At 42.2% G+C, this 21,350-nt stretch overlaps 2 protein-coding genes across 2 annotated transcripts; one reads left to right on the forward strand and one right to left on the reverse strand.

Moving 5' to 3' along the window:
- Positions 1-742: 742 nt before the first annotated feature.
- Positions 743-1,675, forward strand: LOC135887953 (olfactory receptor 8S1-like). Its single transcript, XM_065415756.1, has one exon. The coding sequence runs from the start codon at positions 743-745 to the stop codon at positions 1,673-1,675; it is 933 nt and encodes a 310-aa protein (XP_065271828.1).
- A 9,278-nt stretch (positions 1,676-10,953) lies between these two features.
- On the reverse strand, positions 10,954-11,886 carry LOC135888047 (olfactory receptor 5V1-like). The gene has a single exon (XM_065415860.1). It carries the CDS (start codon positions 11,884-11,886, stop codon positions 10,954-10,956), a length of 933 nt encoding a protein of 310 aa, XP_065271932.1.
- Positions 11,887-21,350: the final 9,464 nt, after the last annotated feature.

Raw genomic sequence — 21,350 nt, forward strand, 5'->3', positions numbered from 1 at the left:
GGTCTGCACCTACATTTTTAGGGGTCCGCAAATGAAAAAAGGCCAAAAACTGCTGATCTACAAAAATTACAAAATGTAGTAGACAGAGAGGTGCTTATAGAATTGGCCAGATCCCAGATTCAGTGGGTGTGAATCAGCCATAGCTCCATTGGAGTAAAGGAGCCAGATACCCAACTGGAGTAAAAACAGCTGTATCTCTAATGTGTCCCTCTAACATCAGGAAAGAGTTATTAGGCCAGAGAGAAACCGCAAGAAAGCAAATGACTGCTGGTTAGGACCCTCAACCTGGATGCAGGAGATACAGTATCCAGTCCCCTTTCTCCAATGCCTCTTTAATTATTTAAACACAGCGAAACAGATTCAACAGGAGAGCCTAAGCAAGGCACACATCAGACTGTCCCATAGTCCCAGCTGGGTGGAGATTTTGTGAATACCTATGGGGCCCGATTCTGTGATTTAGGTGCTTAAAGTGGCTGCCAGGGATCTAAGTCCTGTTGTGTATCTGGCCCATTTTGTCATTGTAGAACACACAAATTCCAAGCAGATTATCGCTGTTGGTTTTCTAAATCTTGTCTATTTAAAATATATATATATATATTTTACATGATAGAATAGGGCTCTCTTTATATTCATCCTACTGAAGAGATGACCTCTAGATGACAGTTCAATTCACTTTTATTATCTGTGTTAATTTTATTTATTTATTTTTCTTATAGGTCCTAGTTTTGCTGAAAAAATATCAATGGAAAATCAAACCACAGTGACCGAATTTATCCTCCTCGGACTTTCCAGTGACCCACAGATGCAGATTTTCCTCTTCCTGGTGTTTTTAGTTATTTACCTAATCACTCTGGCTGGTAATATAGTGATCATTGTGGTGATAAGAGCTGATTCTCACCTTCACACCCCTCTGTACTTCTTCCTCTTCCATTTATCCTTTGTTGATATCCGCTATTCCTCGGTCACGGTGCTTAACACACTGAGGAACTTCCTAGCAGCACACAAAACTATTTCTCTCAATGGCTGCATTGCTCAGATGTTCTTCATCCTCCTCTCAGCTGGTGCTGAAGTTCTCATTCTCTCAGCCATGGCTTATGATCGCTATGCTGCCATCTGTGACCCATTGCATTACATGGAGAGAATGAGCAAAGGAATCTGTGTTCTGTTGGTGAGTGGGGCATGGACCATAGGCTTCTTTTATGCCCTTCTTAACACTGTTTTTACTCTGAAGTTGCATTTCTGTGGGTACAACCAAATCCATCATTTCAGCTGTGAACTCCCTCCTCTATTACAACTGTCCTGCACCGAGACCCTCACCAATCAAGTGGTGCTTCTTACTTCTGCTGTGATATTTGGATCAAGCTCCTTCCTTCTCACCCTGATCTCCTACATTCACATCATCTCCACCGTCCTGAGGATACAGTCTGCGGAGGGCAGGCATAAAGCCTTCTCCACCTGCAGCTCCCACCTTATTGTTGTTGGCTTATTTTACCTGACAGGTTTTCTGCAGTACACAAAACCCAGCTCAGTCTCTTCTGTGGTTCTGGATGAAATATTCTCCAGCCAGTACAGTGTCTTGACCCCCATGTTAAACCCCATCATCTACAGCCTGAAAAACAAGGAGGTGAAAACAGCTCTAAGGAAAATGTTGGGGAAATTGATGCTTCTCAAGTAATGTTGATGATCTTAAATAAATTAAATTACATATGTTTACATCAGAGAGCATAGAACTGTGAATAACTTGTGTTTGGGAAATTCTCAGCTCAGGTAACTGACAGAGACATTGGGACAAAACCCCAGTTGGTCTAAATGAGTGTGGCTCCATTGAAGTCAGTGGGCCAGATTTCCAGTTGTACAAGAGTCACTGGAGTACGGGGGACTGGATCTTGGTTCTCCTAAATCCAGAGGGAGTGCTCTGAGCACTAAGCTGTAGAGTCATACACACATTTCTTCCTTTCCTCTATCTCCATATCTCTTTAGTCTGGCCCACTGACTTCAGGGGAGCTATGGCCAGTTTATACCAGCTGAGATTTTGGCCAATTCTATAAAAAGAATCTCTTCATCTATTAATCTCTGTTCTTTTGTTTTTTGACTAATTTGTTGAAACTCCATTTAATATCAGTTATCTTATTCTATCCTACTAAAATCTCAAGGATTTTCCATAATAATTAATAAGGATAACATAATAATCATTGGAGCCAATGGGTTTACTCCCCAGGGAGCGCTAGATCCACAAAGGAACTTAGGCTTGAACAGGAGAGTTAGAGAGAGACCCACATGAGCGTATCCCGGTGGTTAGGGCATCCACATGGGTGGGGGGGAGATCCCCTGTTTAAATCCTGTCTCTTTATCAGGCACTTGAAGTGGGGCCCTCCCACATCCCAGGTGACTACCCTGACCGTTGTGATAAAAGTTATAAGCGGTCTCCTCCTTCTAATTCCTTCTTCTTCTTCCTCCAGCGCCAGCTTCATGTAAAAAAACATTAGGTGGGGTTAGAGGGTTCCTAGCTGAGAATCAGAAGCAGAAGGATGTGTCTCACTCACGGGGATATGGGGACTGAACTCTTTGACAGCGGCAGGGCTTAAAACACACCCCACTCCTCAGCATCTCCCATTGACTAGGGAACCACCTATCATCATGTTAGAATATAAGAACAAATGAAAGACCATCCCAGGTCAGACCAATGGTCCATCTAGCCTAGTATCATGTTTCTGCCAATGGCCAGTGCCAGATTCTTCAAAGGGAATGAACAGAACAGACAATTATCAAGTGATACATCCCCTGTCGTCCAGTCCCAGCTTCTGGCAGTCAGAGGTTTAGGGACACCCAGAACATGGGGTTGCCTCTCTGGCTTTCTGGACTAATAGCCATTGATGACCTATCCTAATTTTTTTTTTAAACTGTCTCCAGCTCAAGGAAAAGGGAACAAGAGATGTTGTTAAAATAAAAGCCTGATTTAATATTTTACATTTCACATGCATTTTTACTTCTTGTCTTTAATAAAAGGTTATAAAAAGAGATTTTTAATGGTGTGTTTGCCAAGATACTAAACAGACTGAGGTCTCTGCAAACCGAACTCCGAACCTTGTTTAAAACTGTTTAATGTGGGACAGTGACTGGGTTATGTGGCTTAATCCCTGAAACATGATGTTTAATATGTTTAATGTTTAATATGTCTGGGCTATAAGGTATTTTAGGGTAGGGCTTTCTCAGGCTCTCCTGATGAAGCTGTTCACATTGTGTAAATCAGCAGCACATCAGCAACGTCAGATACTAGATACATCACTAGAATGCAGCCATGGTGGCATGTAGAATGGATTTCCATCTTAGATTGACCCTTGCACATTTTCTTACTTCCACAAGAGTCAGTATGGGAGGATTTAGGTTTCTTAAATTCCTCAGAATTGCATCTTCCAATCTTATTCATGGCCACCTTCATGCTCTCCTTCCTTTGACCTCAGATGTATAAACCTTCAGTAAAAGTGTACCTTCTTCTGCACATTGGACATGACCCCACCATTGCAGCCATCTTCTTCTCAACTGATGCAAGACTGCAACTAGCTGGGATCATCTAAGTATGTCCTCGCTTGTGACAAAATCAAACTGTGACACTCTGTTCTTCTAGGGAGCGCCCTATAACCCCCATGTTTATCATCTGTATATAGTTGTGATATTTCATATAAGGCTTGCCATGTAAGGTATCATGGAAAAGATTATGACCTGCTGAAACCCATTGTTCTACCTAAATATGTATATCTTGAGTGCATATGAAGTTATGAGATTGTACTCTATGGTTGTCATTGAAATATGCTGTAAATTTGGGAGTCATCCAGATGCTAGTTTCCCCAGAGACAACAACAACGGAGGTGACCAAGTGCCCAGGGGTGTGTAAAATTGGCCATCACCAGCTATTGTCCAGCAAGGGAGGTACAATTCAATGACTCACCTGCACAAGACCACACCAGGGAATTACTCAACTCTGTGACTCAGCAATGCCCCAGCCATGCCTGGACTTGTTTTTTTCCAAGTACATGGACTAAGAGTATAAAATAGAACATAGGATGAAGCATGATGCCCCCTTTTCCTCTCCCCTGCACCTATGCTGAAGGCAACGAGAATGCTGGAGCTGAGGAGACTGGTCCCCAGGCCTAACAGGGAAGGCCTGTGCATCAAAGACTGTAACCAACCTGCAATATCCAGTGGGATGAGGAAAACTGCTTGAACTAGATATTGCCTAAGTCTAATAAGTTTGAGAGTTTAGACAGCGTGCTTATCTTTGATTTTCTTTTGGTAACTTATCACTTATATTCTATTTTTTGTAGTCAAACTTATTTTTATGTTTATCCTTACAAGTGAGTTTGTCTGAAGTGTTTCGTAAATCTGCTCAGGTTACAAAGGCTGGTGCACGTCCACTTTCCCTTGAAGAAGTGGTGAACTAATTAATAAACTTGCATTGATCAAGAAAGGATCTTGAGCAGTGCAAGACGGTATATTCCTGAGGTACAAGGCTGGGAGCAGGGAGGGATTTGGCTGGTGCCTTTCTCTGTGTTTTTCGGAAGTGACTATGGGAGCATTCATACAATCTAGCTGGGCATGGGGCTCCACATGCTGCTGGACTGAGTGATAACAGCACCTGGAGGGGTTTGATGGTTTTCACTAGCAGAGCACTGTGAGATACAACCCAGGCTAGTGAGTTCAGGGGGCACAGCGGTCCCATAGTCCCAGGTTGCAGGCCAGGGATCCTGTCCCACAAATCAACAGATGTTAAAAATCCTCTGTAATTTTGACACTGAAAACTGTCTAGTTTCCTCCTCCGCTATTTTTAATGGAGATATGTCTGCTCCATATAACAGAGTTGCCATGGCTACCACATTGAATACTCATCTCTTATCTGTCACATAGACATTCTGCCACCCAAACTGAGGCATTTAAAGATGCTGAAATGCCACCGATGCAAGGCTCATCATATGTGTGACTCCTTCAGATATAGAACCTCCTTCTGTCAACCCGCAACCCATATAGATAAAACTATTCACCCATTCAATGTCACTGACATGTACATGCACAGCACCAGGTCATTCATTTCCATTCTATAGGAGGCATTCATGGCTTTGGTTTTATCATCATAGATTAAGCTATTTTTCTCAGCTTTTGGTCAGTAGTCTCTCCAAGTAAGGCAATACCATCCTCATATTCAAGAGCTACTCAACCTCCTACTTGGGCCTCAAACAGTCTTGTCGGCTGTGACACTCTGTGTCTTAAAGCAGCACACTGCCCCCCATAGTCACACTTCCATATAATTATGATATATTTTGTACAAAGTAGGCCATGTAAGGGATTAATGGAAAAGTTACAGTCTATCAAGTATGATCATCCTGTTTGTATGCATGTATTATATTTGTATCTACAGTTATGAATATTAAGTAGGTACCACTATTTCAAATGTTTGATACTGGGGTGACACCCACCAGGTATTTACATCTTGTCTGGCCAACACATTGTGAACGGACTATTCAAGTTAATGGCCCATTAGTGAACACTTAACTCTCACAATGGACCATAGAAGAAACCTGTCCCCACCTGAGGGGCCTTCCTGTAAACTTTCTAGCTGAAGTATGGGTGATGGCTGCTATTGTGGAGTCATCAAAGTATGTAAGGGCATGTGACTCACTCATGTGAACCTGACTCTATCTTGTAAACTGCGTTTTTCCATAAACTCGGCTGGGGGCTGTGTTTGAAACAGTAAAACTCCACCCACTGGAGGAAGCTATACAAGAAGGAAAGTGACATCATGACTTGTTCTCTCTCCCCACCACAACTCAACACCTGAAGGAACATCTGGAAAACAAAGACTCTGAACTGGGGAGGGGGTCCCAGGCTGAAAAGATTTCTAGCCTGCATACTAAGGAATTATTTGTATCATCTATCAGGGTGAGACATTGCTTGATTAAAATCTTGTTCAGTTATTAGAACCCAGACTGTGATTTTATTGTATTTCTTAAACTAACTTTGATCTATACACTTACTACTTGTAATCACTTAAAATCTATCTTTTGCAGTCAGTAAACTTACTTTTATGTTTATTCTTACTAGTGAATTTGTCTGAAGTGTTTGGTAAATTTACTCAGGTTGCAAAGGCTGTGCATGTCCACTCCCCTTAAAGAAGTGGCAAATCAATTAATACATTTGCATTGTTCGAGATGTGATCTTGAGCAGTGCAAGACAGTATATCCCTGAGGTAGAAGGCTGGGAGGATCTGGTTGGTGCCTTTCTCTTTGGGATTTCATGAGTGGCTCTGAGAACATTCATGCAATCTAGCTGGGTGTGGGACTTCACATGCTGCTGGACTGAGTGATAACAGAAGCTGGAGAGAGGCTTGCTGCTTGTCAGTAGCAGAGCATTTTGAGACACACCCCAGGCTGGTGAATTCAGGGGGCACAGCAGTCCCACAGTCTCAGGTTGCACCTTGTCACATCATCTGATAGGCTATTATAACATTAAATACTCTAAAGCATACTTGAAAGCATAACGGATGCACCCTTGATTCTACAGAACACCAGTCTGCAATACAGCAATTGACCATCACACAAATCGAAGTACCATGGTACTGTTCCTCTAAGTGGCACACTGGTGAAGCTGTATCCACAGCACTGATTGATGTAGTGAGTCAAACCCAGGTGTAAATTCTGTAGACACGATGCTACCATCCTTTGGTCACTCTAGTAGTTTTTCAGTAACATTCTCTCTCTCCAGGAGAGCTTTATGGAGATGTCCCTGGAGGATTTCCACTCCATCCCCAGATACGTTGGCAGACTTTTCCAGTAGCTGTACTGGCCATGAATGCCAGGGCAAATTAATCATTAAACACGCTTGCTTTTAAACCATGTGTAATATTTACAAAGGTACACTCACCAGAGGTCCCTTCTCCGCCTTCAGGGTCCGGGAGCACGCCTTGGGTTGGTTCGGGGGTACTGGCTCTAGGTCCAGGGTGAAAAACATATCCTGGCTGTTGGGGAAACCGGTTTCTCCACTTCCTTCCTGTGAGCTATCATCGTCATAATCTTCCTAGTCCCCAAAACCCGCTTCCGTGTTGTGTGCTTCTCTATTGTCGGAGTCAAAGCACAGGGTTGGGGTAGTGGTGGCTGCACCCCCTAGCATGGCATGCAGATCGTCATAGAAGCGGCATGTTCAGGGCTCTGACCCAGAGTGGCCGTTTGCCTCTCTGGTTTTTTGGTAAGCTTGCCGTAGCTCCTTAATTTTCACGTGGCACTGCTTTGTGTCCCTGTTATGGCCTCTGTCCTTCATGCCCTTTGAGACTTTTTCTAATGTTTTGGCATTTTGTTTACTGGAACGGAGTTCAGCTAGCACTGATTCATCTCCCCATACTGCGAACATATCCCATACCTCCCGTTCGGTCCATGCAGGACCTCTTTTGCGATCCTGGGACTCCAACATGGCCACCTCTGCTGATGAGATCTGCACTCACCTGCACCTTGCCATGCTGGCCAAACAGGAAATGAGATTCAAAAGTTCGCGGGCCTTTTCCTGTCTAACTGGCCAGTGCATCTGAATTGAGAGCGCTGTCCAGAGCAGTCACAATGGAGCACTCTGGGATAGCTCCCGCAGTCCAATACTGTTGAATTGCGTCCACACTACCCCAGATTCAACCCAGCAAGGCTGATTTCAGCGCTAATCCCCTCGGAGGTGGAGTAAAGAAATCGATTTAAAGAGCCCTGTAAGTTGCAAAAAAGGGCTTCGTCGTGTGGACGGGTCCAGACTTAAATTGAGGTAAGACTGCTAAATTCGACCTAAAGTCGTAGTGTAGACCAGGCCTCAGATGCCCAACTCCCGATGGAGTCTAAATCCAAATAAATCCATTTTACCCTGTATAAAGCTTATACAGTGTAAACTCATAAATTGTCCGCCTTCTATAACACTGATAGATTTGCGGGTTTTATTTTATTTTGCTTGGTGACTTACTTTGATTTGTCTGTTACTATTTGGAACCACTTAAATCCTACTTTCTGTATTTAATAAAATCACTTTTTACTTATTAATTAACTCAGAGAATGTGTTAATACCTGGGTGGGCAAACAGCTGTGCATATCTCTATATGTCTAATCAAACTGAATACAGATAATCTTACCCTTAGAGATGCTTCAGTAAGTTTTTTCCTCAGACTGGACACCTTCCAGACCTGGGCACAATTCTTCCACTGGTACAGCTCTTGTTCCAGCTCAGGTGGTAGCTAGGGGATTCCTCATGATGGCTCCACTTTTTCCTGTTCCACCCACTTAGATATCTTTTGCATAAGGCGGGAATCCTTTGTCCCTCTGGGTTCCCATCCCTCCTCTCACTGGAAAAGCACCAGGTTAAAGATGGATTCCAGTTAATGTGCCATTTTCACATGTCACTGTAAGACCCAAGCCTTCATTCCTCCCAGCCTGCCTCACAGGAAGGCTTGCCTACAAATAGAGCCATCTACAGTCAATTGTCCTGGTTAATGGGAGCCAATAAGATTTCAAGCCACCACTAATGACTCACACTTTGCATAATTACAATACGCCCTCAGAGTTATAGTTCATATTTCTAGTTTCAGAAACAAGAGTGATACCTTTATACAAATAGGATGACCACACTCAGTAGACAATAAGCTTTGTAATGATACCTTAAGAGACCTGTTGCACGAAGCATATTCCAGTTACTTTATATTCACCCATTAGCATATTTTTATAAAATCATATAGACTGCAACGTCACAGGGATCATACATAATGTTGATTAGTTTCAGTCCTGCAGGTGGTCTGTAAGTGGAAGTCTTGTAAGCCTCAGTTGGAGTTCTGAATGCAGACAGGCTGTAGGAGTATGTCCATTTATTCTAAACATTCAAGTGCATGCAGTATCATGTCTCTAGATCAGAAGAGATTCACAAAAACAGAGAAATGAAGAAGCCCATTCAGTGGAGACCTCTCTTTCTTCCTGTAGGATTTTCGTAAGGTGAGGGTGATGGTTTGGTGAGTGACTGTTGGGAGGGTGTTCTTTGCATGTGTTGATGGCACGAAGATGACAAAATTAGACAGTGGAACTTTTTGCTACACCTTACGTTTTTTATCTCAATGTAGCAAAATTCAGAAAAGGTTTAGATACAAATATTTAGGGTTATTATAATTAATTCTGAAAACATATTCTGAAGGGATATTAAACAGGTTTCAGGCATTAAGCCAATATCTATTTATATACAATTCTATTATGAGGAGCTAAATATAACACATCTGTCTACTGTGACAATTTCTGACCATCCTGTTCTGGTCACTGTCAGAAAGAGGATACTGAGCTAGATGCGCGCCTCAGCTTGGACTCAGTTCTTATGTTCCCATCACACAGAATGGCAGAATTGAGCAGTTTTCTTCAGGAGCATCTGTGACCCACAAAGATCTCAAGGTAGTTTGTGTTTATTAATTTGGATCCATAGACAGGCCCAAAGTGTCCACATAACTCAGTCAATGTCCCACATTAAACAATTTTAAACAAGGTTTGGCATTTGGTATGCAGAGACCTTACTCTTAGTACCTTGGCAAACATACCATTAAAATCTCTTTTTATAACCTTTTATTAAAGATACAGACAAGGCGGCAAAACAGTGAAGGCATTTCAAATGTAAAATATTAAATCAGGCTTTCATTTTAACATCCCTTGTTCCCTTTCTCTTGTGCTGAAGACAGTTTTTTAAAAAAGAATTAGATAAATTCATGGAGGATAGGTCCATCAATGGCAATTAGTCCAGATGGCCGGAGAGGCAACCCCCTGCTCTGGATGTCGCTAAACATCTGACTGCCAGAAGCTGAGACCAGACAACAGGGGATGGATCACTCAATAATTGCCTGTTCTGTTAATTTTTCCCTCTGAAGAATCTGGCACTGGCCCCTGTCAGAAACAGGATACTGTGCAAGATGGACCATTGGTCTGATGGACCATCTGACCTGGGATGGTCTATCATTTGTTCTTATGTTCTAACATCATGATAGGTGATTCCCTAGCCAATGGGAGAGGATGAGGAGAAAGGTGTGTTATAAATCCCACCTCTGTCAAAGAGTTCAGTCCCCATGTCCCCTGGAGCAAGACACCTCCTTCTGCTTAGAGGGTTCCCAGCTGGGAATCCTCTAACTGCACCTAAGGCATTTTTTAACAAAAAGCTGGGTTGGGGAAAGGAAGAAGGAATTAGAAGGAGGAGACCACTCAACTTTTATCCCAATGGTCAGGATAGTCACCTGGGATGTGGGAGAGCCCTGCTTCAAGTGTCTGATAAAGAGACAGGATTTAAACAGGGGTTTTCTCCCCAGCCATGTGAGGTTTGAACAGGAGAGTTAGAGAGAGACCCCCATGAACCTATCCCATATCCCCATGGTTAAGGCACTAAGTTCCTTTGTGGATCTAGCCCTACCTGGGAAATAAACCTATTGGCTCCACTAATTATAATTAATTATTGAAAAAATCCTTGAGATTTTAGTAGGGTAAAGTACAATAATATAACTATTTAATATTAATTATTTCAAAAAATAAGTCAAAAAAACCTGAGAAATCAATAGATGAAGAGATTTTTATAAAATTGCCCAGATGCCCAGCTGGTATAAATTGGCCATAGCTCCCCTGAAGTCAGTGGGCCAGATCAAAGAGATATGAAGAAAGGAGAGAGAGAGAAATGTTTGCATGACTCTACAGCCTGGTGCTCAGAGCACTCACTCTGGATGTAGGAGACCCAGGATCCAGGCCCCCGTGCTCCAGTGACACTTGTACAACTTGGCCCGCTGACTTTAATGGAGCTACACTGATTTAGAGCGGCTGAGGTTGTCACAATCTGTCCATCGGTTACCTGACTTGAGAATGTCCCAAACCAAAGTTATCCACAGTTCTCTGCTCTTGGATTTAAAAAATATTTAATTTAAGATCATCAACACTACTTGAGAAACTTCAATTTCCCCAATGTTTTCCCTAGTGCTATTTTCACCTCCTTGTTTTTCAGGCTGTAGATGATGGGGTTTAACATGGGGGTCAAGATGCTGTACTGGATGGAGAATATTTCATCCAGAACCACAGAGGAGACTGAGCTGGGTTTTGTGTACTGGAAAAAGGCTGTCAGGTACCATAAACCAACCACAATAAGGTGGGAGCTGCAGGTGGAGAAGGCTTTACGCCTGCCCTCCGCAGAGCGTATCCTCAGGATGGTGGAGATGATGTAAATGTAGGAGATCAGCGTAAGGAGGAAGGAGTTTGACCCAAATATCACAACAGAAGTAAGAAGCACCACTTGATTGGTGAAGGTGTCAATGCAGTATCGTTGTAATAGAGGAGGGAGCTCACAGCTGAAATGGCTGATTTGATTGGGCCCACAGAAATGCAACGTGGAGGTAAAAACAGTGTTAAGCAGGGCATGGAAGAAGCCTATTGTCCATGCCCCACTCACCAGCTGAACACAGATCCCTTTGCTCATTCTCTCCATGTAACGCAATGGGTCACAGATGGCCACGTAGCGGTCACAAGCCATGGCTGAGAGAATGAAAACTTCAGCACCAGCTGAGAGGAGGATGAAGAACATCTGTGCAATGCAGCCATTGACAGAAATAGTTTTGTGTGTTGCTAGGAAGTTCCTCAATGCGTTATGCACCGTGACTGAGGAATAGCAGATATCAACAAAGGATAAATGGAAGAGAAATAAGTACATAGGGATGTGAAGGTGAGAATCAGCCCTTATCACCACCATGATCACTATGTTACCACCCAGAGTGATTAGGTAAGTAACTAAAAACACCAAGAATAGGAAAATCTGCATCTGTGGGTCACTGGAAAGTCCCAGGAGAATAAATTCGGTCACTGTGGTTTGATTTTCCATTGATATTTTTTCAGCAAAACTAGGACCTATGAGACAAATAAATAAATAAAATTAATTCAGATCTTAAAAGTTAATTGAACTCTCATCTAGAGGTCATCTCTTCAGTAGGATGAATATAAAGAGAGCCCTATTCTATAATGTAAAATATATAAATTCTTTAAATTGACAAGATTTAGAAAACCAACAGTGATAATCTGGTTGGAATTTGTGTGTTCTACAAGGACAAAATGGGCCAGATACACAACAGGACTTAGATCCCTAACTGCCACTTTAAGCACCTAAATCACACAATCTTTCCCCACAGGTATTCACCAAATCCCCCACCTAGCTGGGATTATGGGACAGTCTGATGCAGGCCTTGCTGAGGCTCTCCTGTTGAATTTGGTCCACTGTGGTTAAATAATGAAAGAAACATTGAAGAAAGGGGACTGGATACTAGATCTCCTGCATCCAGGGTGAGGGCCCTAACCATCACTCATTCGCTTGCTTGTGGTTTCTCTCTGGCCTAATAACTCTTTAATCTGTCTCTTTAACATCAGCAGAGATACAGCTGTTTTTACTCCAGTTGGGCATCTGGTCCCTTTACTCCAATGGAGCTATGGCTGATTCACACCCACTGAATCTGGGATCTGGCCAATTCTATAAGTACCTCTTTGTCTACTACATTTTGAATTTTTTGTAGAGCAGTGGTTTTTGGCCTTTTTTCATTTGCGGACCCCTAGAAATGTAGGTGCCGACCCCTTTGAAAATCTTAAATATGGTCTACGAACCAGCAGGGATCTTGGACCACAAGTTCAAAACCACTGTTGTAGAGTGTTTGATATCTATAGTATATTATTGGATTCATCCCTATTAAAATATCTAGGATTTCCACAATAATAATAATAATAATAATAATAATAATAATAATAATAATAATAATTAATAAACCCCTGAGAATTAGAAATACTGGTTTGGGTATAGGATGGCAACCCAGTCAAATACAGGCAAATTGATAAATATTAAAAATGCCATAAAGAGGGCCTCAGAAGGGCTGAGCTTTATGACAGGCTCCTCCACTTCCAAGGTGTCTGTGTGTGTGTGTAAGTGGGTAACCCCAGGCTGATATCATGCAACTGTCCAAACAATTCAAGAAAACCAGAGATAATTTTCAGCCAAAGAGTGAAAAGGACTCTTAGTGCAAACCAAGAATTGATCTAAGGTTGGATTTTGGCAAAACCAGAAGAGAGAGGCTGGAGGACATGGATGCGCCAAGACTTGAAGAAAAGAAACGACAACACCAAGAAAGAAATGACTGAGCACAGACTCACTGGGCAACTGAGAGGTTAATAGCAAACAGGAGTTATTTATGCAAATAGAGACTGAAAGCCTGAAAAGGGAGATTAGTCATGTTGACCCACATGCAAACATTTTGGTAGAGCAATGACACAGGATGAACAGTAGTATGGCACAGTGCCGGGGAGATCAATTGGAATCCAGGGGATAAATAAAAATTTGACATCCGGACAAGAAAGCTGCTAGTGATGCAACGAGTATTGAATAGCAATAAAAACATAGACAAGACGTCTGACAGTGTGATACAGGAAAAATATCCGCTATCCACGGAGGAAGAAGTTGATAATCAAGAGTACAACATCAAAACATATTAAAAGTGAGACAGAGAAAAAGATCATCTGGTGGTGATAAAAAGCAATGACCAAGAGTGCATTCCAGCCCAAGAAATCATGAAAGATAGTAGAAATGAAATCCCCACAGAAAAACTCCAAAGTTTTACACAGAAATGAGTGCATGGACAGTGTTGGAGAGAGATCAAACCTGTTAGGGGTAGAAGATGCATAAACTCGTGTCTTCTAGGATATCGGAAAAGAGACAGAGAGCCTCAATATGAGTGCACAAGAGGAGTCCTTAAGGGTTATTTACATAGAAGTAAGATCAAGCAACAAAATTGCTCCCTGAACTGCACAATGTGTTCTGAAAAGGAAGAGACTGTGGAACGCCTGCTGAGCCTGGCTAGGAGAGAACACACACATGAGGCCACCAAGTTCCTGCACTGGAGTCTCTGTGGAAGTACATATTTAAACAAATTGTGTGTTATTACAACCACCAAACCAGAAGCGCTCTAGAGAATGAAGAGGCTAAGATTTTATGGGATCTGGCAATTTTCACAGACTGAGCAGTGCAGAAAAACAGGCCAAATATTAATATATCACCATACTAGCAGATAGCATCATAAAAAAGAAACAAAAAGATGAGATAGCAAAGTATGAAGAATACTTCCACACAGTAAATTGATTATGGAAAAATAGAACACAGATGATCCCAGCGATTATTGGAATACTTAGAGTGATCTCTAAGGGTCTGAATGAGTAGCTGAAGAACATGTGCAAGACATCATGGTCAGTGACTTCCAGCAGACAGAGCTCTCAGACAGTGCGAGAATGTTATGGAAAGTCAAAGGAAAATGAAAGCATTTGATCATCTAAAATGTAGGAATTGTGCAGAGGGTTTAACAAAACTCCTGACTACCCAAACCTACAGACTCAGTGCACAAAGGATTCATTGGTGACTTATGGGGATACATTTTAGACAGTAATTTTTCCCTTTTTATGCTTAAAGATCTTGTATATTGTGAAAGCTATTTGTTAAAAAAATGCCCCCTTTGTAATATGGAGGGACAGTAATAATGATCATAATAAATTAACACTCTCTAGGCACGCTGACATGATTTTAAAAAGAGGGATCTGATTGTAAGTTAATGAGAGTTTTGTTCCTAAGTCACTTAAACTCAACCCAATGGGACTTTTAACTGCACATCTGAATATCAGGCTTTTCCTACATAAGAGAATCTCTCCTGCCCTAATGGAATTTACATTGATTTGTAGTGGAAATGGGAATGAAGCCAATGTTCTGTCCAATGTCAAATCAATGTTTATCCCATATGTATCCCAGAGAGAGAAAATACATCTTTTCCCAAATATCAGCTAATCAGACAGATGCCCGAGCAAAGAGATGGACCTTGCCTGAGTGGTAACAAAAGCTCTGTGCACAGTGAAACCAAAAGCTAAGTGTCTTCTCTAGAGAATGCCCTGTCCCAATCTACTCACCCCCCAACACACAGACTCCAAAAGTAGAAACTACTGTTATCCTGCACCAGCTGATCTCAGTGTTCTCAGTGCTGCCTTGAGAAACACAGAGAGAGAGAGAGAGAGATGGCTGGATTGCCAGCCATGACCCCCATGCTGCTACTCACTCTGATTTCTGCCTGAATGCAGCAGTCCGCTCACACAAAGGGACTCTGCAGAGAGACCCACTCCTAGATAAGGGGTAGGGGCAGAACTTGGTCTTTTGAAATTAAAAGGAAAATAAAAGATTACAATGAATAAAAACATGAATCAACTCACCTGTTTTTTAATATAGATCATAAAGATGGTGAGATCATTCTGACCTGTGATTTTCTCTTTTTGTTTTCTTAGTCTATCTACTAACTTATTGATTTGTCTGTCTAATCTCTCTCTTTGCCTCTGGAAAACCACATTTAAGACTTCAAATATTTGTTTTACCAGGAGCAGTGAGACACTTCAAGTGTTATCATTGGGAGTGGAACAAAGACCCTTTCCTTAGCAGACTCCAAGACTAAGAGTTGATTTCTTGAGAGCTGTTTAAATGCTGTCTTGTTCCCCCTGGAGCAAGATCCCTGAAGTTCACTCTCTGTGACAAGCTACCGAGAACACTGTGTTGGGTCAGCCCTTAAACAACGGTGTATGGTTCATAAGAATGAGGGTACTGAGGCTTAGATTATGAAAAGAGCCCAAGTGATTTAGGTTTCCAATCTCAGGGACAGTCAATGAAAAAGGAATGTATTTAGGCTCAGATTCTCTAAAGTAGGCTAAGGAGTTAGACATCCAAATAGCAAATGATTTAATCTCCCTAGACTCCTTTGAAGATGATAGCCATAATGTATAATTCCACAAGAGGGCAGTGGAGGTGAAAGCATGGGAATAGGGCAGCCATCCTTAAACATCACCAATAGATGGATGCACAGGTTAAGGAATGAGAAAGGAGCAAAGTGTCTGAAAAATTTTGCCCAGCTCTATACAATATAGCTTTTCCTTTGTCTCATCTCCTATTATTTCCTGCCATTTTACAGTCTAACAGCCGATTCACCAAAAAATGCTGTTTTGATTGACCTGATACATTTGTAAATTTGAAATAAGTTTACCAAATAGTTTCATCCGAGCCAAACGGGAAAAAAAGGCTAAATTCACAAAGAGGCACAGGGATCCTCATTGACTTGCAGTACCTTTCACACATTGGTTAGGGGACTCATCACCTGACACGTGGCAGACACTCATTCATGACCCACCTCTGTCTGTTGTGGAGCAGAGATTTGAAGTTTGGTTTCCCATCTCTCAGGAAAGTGCTTTAATCTCTAGGCTAGATTGAGAAAGGGCTTTCTTAGTGTCTCCTCTTGAAGCAGTTTGCTTTGTATAAATCAGCAGCACATCAGCATCAGCAGATACACATGGCTATAATGCAACCATGGCAGCGTATACAATTGGTTTCCATCTTAAATGGTTCCTTGCAAGTCTTCTTCCTTCCACAGAGTCAGTATGGGAGGATTAAGGTTTCTTAAATCCCACAAAATTGCATCTTCCAATCTTATTCTTAGTCAGCCTCGTGCTCTATTTCCTTTGACCCCAGATATAAAAAGCTTCAGTAAAAGCATAACTTCTTCTGTGAGTTGAACATGACTCCACCATTGCAGTCATCTTCTCAACTGATGCCAGACTGCAACTTGCTGGGATCAGCTAAGTATCTCCTCATTTGTGACAAATCAAACAAATGGAAGTGAAGAATACGCTGTAACTTTTGACACTGTAAACTGTTTAGTTTCCTCTTCTCAGCTGTGTATAATGGATACGTTTCTTCTGCATATAAGAGAGATGTCATCACAACAACATGTAACACTTGTTTCTTAGTTGTCATATAGACATCCTGCAACCCAAGCAGGGGCCTTTGAAGGATGCTGAAATGTCATTGACACAAGACCCATCAGACTTGTGACTTCTTCAGATATAGAACGTCTTGGTGTCAACTGACAACCCAGATACATAAAACTATTCACCCATTCAATATTGTTGCCATTTATATGTTCTGTAGCCAGGTCATGATTAACCCTGGGCAAAAGAAATTGCCCATCCAAATTGTTTTTAAAGCATTCAGTGAAATCAGGATGAGTTCAGAAATAACTTAAGGACACAAAACAAGGCCAACATTCACAGCTAACTGACTAATAAAACCACTGATATGGGTCTATGCCTTTTTCCAGAGATCAGAAACTGCCATCTATATTTTGAACATTTCCTGATGTGAATAGTGTACATTTTTATTAATTGCATAGATAGACTAACAGCATTATTTCTCTTTATACTTCTCTGTGTGTCATTTATTGTTTCATTAGCATCTCTCTCTCTCTCTCTCTTTCTGTGACAAGTTGGACCACTTTTATTAGTGAAAAGGACAAGCTTTCGAGCGACATGGAGTTATTTTCCAGGTCTCTGTTCAAGGGTAGAACATCCTCTGTGGGGCAGAAACTCCATGTCTTGTGGACAAGAAGTGAGCCAGCACCATATGGAAAATAAACCTGCATCAGAGGGACATTGTTTTCTCTAGGAAAGGGAGCATGGGGCAGGGAGCCAGCAACCAGATGGAGATTCTCAGGGTCTGCTGAGTGGGGTTTGCTCCTTAAACAGGGCTGACTGTGCAATGATTGGTAAAGTTCAGGACAAGAGCACCTGTGTTTCCCCGCTATGGTCCATTGAGGCCACCCAGTCTCAGGCCTCCTGCTCCCCAGCCATTACCTCTCTTGGGTGAAGACTTGCATTGTTCTTCCTTCTGATGGGGTATTCCAGGGCAGACAAGTTACCTGCCTTCACTGTGTTATTCCAAGCAAAAGATAATCTGCCTAACAGACCAGCTTCACTTCTCTTCTCAGAGACACTAGACAGTGTAATTGCTATGCTTGTAAATTACCACAGAGCTCTTTCTAAGCAAACATATTTTAGTCTTAAGGTAAATCACTACCAAGGAAAATGTATAGGTTCCTTTTATTGTTTTTAATATAACAACCTTAGCAGAGATCACCCCAACTGCAACATTGGCTTTGGTAAGAGCTCTCCTTCAATCCTTACTCAGGGATTTTCCTGTGGATTCATGTTCTTCACATCCTCACCTCAGAACAAGAACAGTGCCTGACTCTGTGAGTGACTCATTTATTGAGTTTGTCTCTTTGTCTGGCTGATTATACATGCAACATCTCTTCAATCTCTGCCCAAAGTGTAGCTTCAAAAGAAGGGTTTCCAGGAGAGTCATTTGCACAGGGTTGGCCCTAGACTAAATGGCACCCCAGGCGAGAAGCGTCTTTGGGTCCCCCCTCCATTGGTTAAATGTTTGAATACCTTATTTTTAAATTGCATTTGTAGCACATTTCATTACTTTGGTGCATGATTTGCATGCATGATTTATCCCTGTCATATAAGAAGCTAAATTTGCACACTAGGATTTGTAAATCTGTATTTTGTCACTAACAACAAAAGCAGAACCCCGAGACCCATGCCTCCCAAGCCCTGGGTCGCTTCCCCTAAATCCGGGCCTGCATTTGCATTCCCTCCCCCCCCACAAATGTCCTTGGACATTCACTTCACTCGCATTGTCCCCAATAATCTTTTGAAGTTCCTAATAGCTTCCAGAGATTGCATTATTCATGACTTCCTCCTAAAGAATGTCCATGCAATTTTAAAGAGTACATAAACATTTGCATTTTTAATACAACAAACTCCAAGCATGTTAAACTTAATTCAGTAAGGTTTTTCCAAGATATTACAGGATACTGTCATATCTGTCACAACGACAATCTTGCAATATAGTGTCTGAACCTCTGGCTGCACTTACTCAACTCAAATCTTCTTCTAGCCTTCTTCCCATTTATATAGGGTTTGGTCTTCAAATTCTTCTTATCCATTCTAGTTTGTCATGTATATATTTCCTCAAACCAAGAAGCTAACCAAATGCTTAACTATGACATCCATCCATCTAATTTTGGGTATTCCAACACTTCTCTTACCCTCCACTTCTAAATTTAACTCCCTCTTTCCTATATGTTCTCCCGATTTTCTTTTTGCATAACCAAACCATCTAAACCTGGATTCCCTCAGCTTTTTAAAATAATTGGTACCACCTTCCTACTTCCCCTACTTTGTTTGTTCTGAACATGGTCCATCCTTGTAACTCCAATCACCCATCCTAAAATTTTCATTTCCCCTGTATTCAAGATTTCCTCCTTTCTCTTCCTCAGTGCCCAGAATTCAGAGCCCTGGAAAAATGAAGATCTAATTACAATCGTGTACAATTTACTTGGCTTAGTGAAAACTGAAATGCTTATATAAATATTCATATAGTGACCAATCCTGCAAAAGGGCTACTTCAGTGCATAGGATGAACACATGAATAATCATATTCCAGTTAAGTGTGACTATGGATCACTACCATGATTCTGAATCTGTCTGCGGGACAGGGATCACACACAATATTGATTGGGCTCAATCCCTCAGGAAGTCAAAAAGAGGAAGTCCTGTTAGCCTCCGTTGGAGATCTGAATGCAGACAGGCTGTAGGGATACATTTCTATGAACATACCCCAGTTGCTGTCCAGCACTGAACAATGTTAAACACACTTCAGAATTTGGTATACAGAGAGCTCTGCCTACTTGTTACTGTGGCAAACACACCATTAAACATCCTTTTTAGCTTTTATTAAAGACACAGAAAAGAAGGGAAAAATTAAAGTCTTTGAAAAGGAAAGAGTTAAATAAGGCTTATATTTTAGCAGCCTCCATTATTCCCCTCCGCTTTAGCGGAAACACTTTTAGATGGCATTGAAGAGGGTAATAACTGTTCTTTTGGGGAAAAGAGAAGAAGTTAGTAGAGCTCTCATTGCTGTTCTTGTTAAAGTTCTTGTTAAAGTCTGATCCCATTTCCTAGAAGACAAAACAACAGAAACACACACACATGGGGAGAGAAAGGATCAGCAAAGATAGAAAACACAGCTTCAGTCTCTGGGGTTGACTCTCATTTGCAACCTCACTGCTGGAGAAACACAGGCACGGCCCACAGTCTTATTAGCCACTTAGAGACCTGGCAAGCTTGTACCAACATCCAGCTGTTTAGGGCATTACTTTCAGTGGCCTCTTTCTGGTCACAGGCTCACAGCAGTGCTGCTAAGTATACAGCCTTGTCCTGCTAAGCCAGACACTCATTAGACAGAAGGGAAAAGGGGAGGGATAGGAAAGAGAAGAAATAAAGTGGCAAAGGAAAAGGAGGCAGGTCGAAGGAGAGGAAGACGTAGCAAGAGAAAGTCTCACAATTCAGGTGGTATTTGGGATCTAGCTGAAGGCAGTGGTGGTGTCATCTTCCTCCCTCGCTCTAGACCAGTCTGGTCAGGACGTCTTTCAGGATTAGGATGAAGAAGTTCTGCGGTCCCAGGAAATGGCGGGGGTGTCAGCCATGATGGTGACGCTCACTCCAGTAGCCAACTTTTCTACTCAAGTCTCTTTTGTTTAAGAACCCCAAAAAGGGACTGCTGGGTGCAATAGCCCATCCCCTCATTACTTTGCTCAGCCATTAGGCCTAGTTTGATACACTGATTTTGGCTCACTGATTTTTCTGTCTCTCGCTGCCTTATTTATGAGGCATGATCTTAGCACAGTTTGTAAGTTCTATCAGGAAACCTTTTCCTTTGGACTAATTCAATCGCTCTTTCTCCCTCCCTTTAGTGGCCAACCTGTGGCTCCAGAGCAACATGAGGCTCTTCAGAAGTTAATATGTGGCTCCTTGCATAGGCACCCAGTCCAGGGCTGCAGCTACAGGTGCCAACTTTCCAATGTGCTGGGGGTGCTCACTGCTGAACCCCTGGCTCTGCCCCCACTCCACCCCTTCCTGCCCCCTCCCCTGAGCCTACTATGCCCTTGCTCCTCCCTCTCCCCCTCACCCGCTGAGCCTCTTGCACACCATGAAACAGCTGATCGGGAGGTGCGGGAAGGCGCTGATCGGGGGGGGGGCTGCCGGTGGGTGGGAGGCGTTGGGAGCGGGGACGGGGGAGCTAATGGGGGTGTTGCTGATGTATTACCGTGGCTCTTTGAGAATGTACATTGGTAAATTCTGGCTCCTTCTCAGGCTCAGGTTGGCCACCCCTGCTTTTTCTTTTTCCATCACCATTTGCTATTAGAGGCTACTGTGACATCTGATGAACTGTCACATACTTTTCACAGTTGAGCTCATAATGAGGGTAAGTTTGTAAGCCAAATTATTACAACATGTATTAAACTCTGCACTCCATCTGTGAGGTTGTTTTCCCCAAATTACAGAAGGTTATTACCATCAATCGTCCATTAAGCACCAACAAAATAC

Source organism: Emys orbicularis, chromosome 13 (assembly GCF_028017835.1).
Source record: "Emys orbicularis isolate rEmyOrb1 chromosome 13, rEmyOrb1.hap1, whole genome shotgun sequence".
Taxonomy (NCBI): Eukaryota; Metazoa; Chordata; order Testudines; family Emydidae; genus Emys; species Emys orbicularis.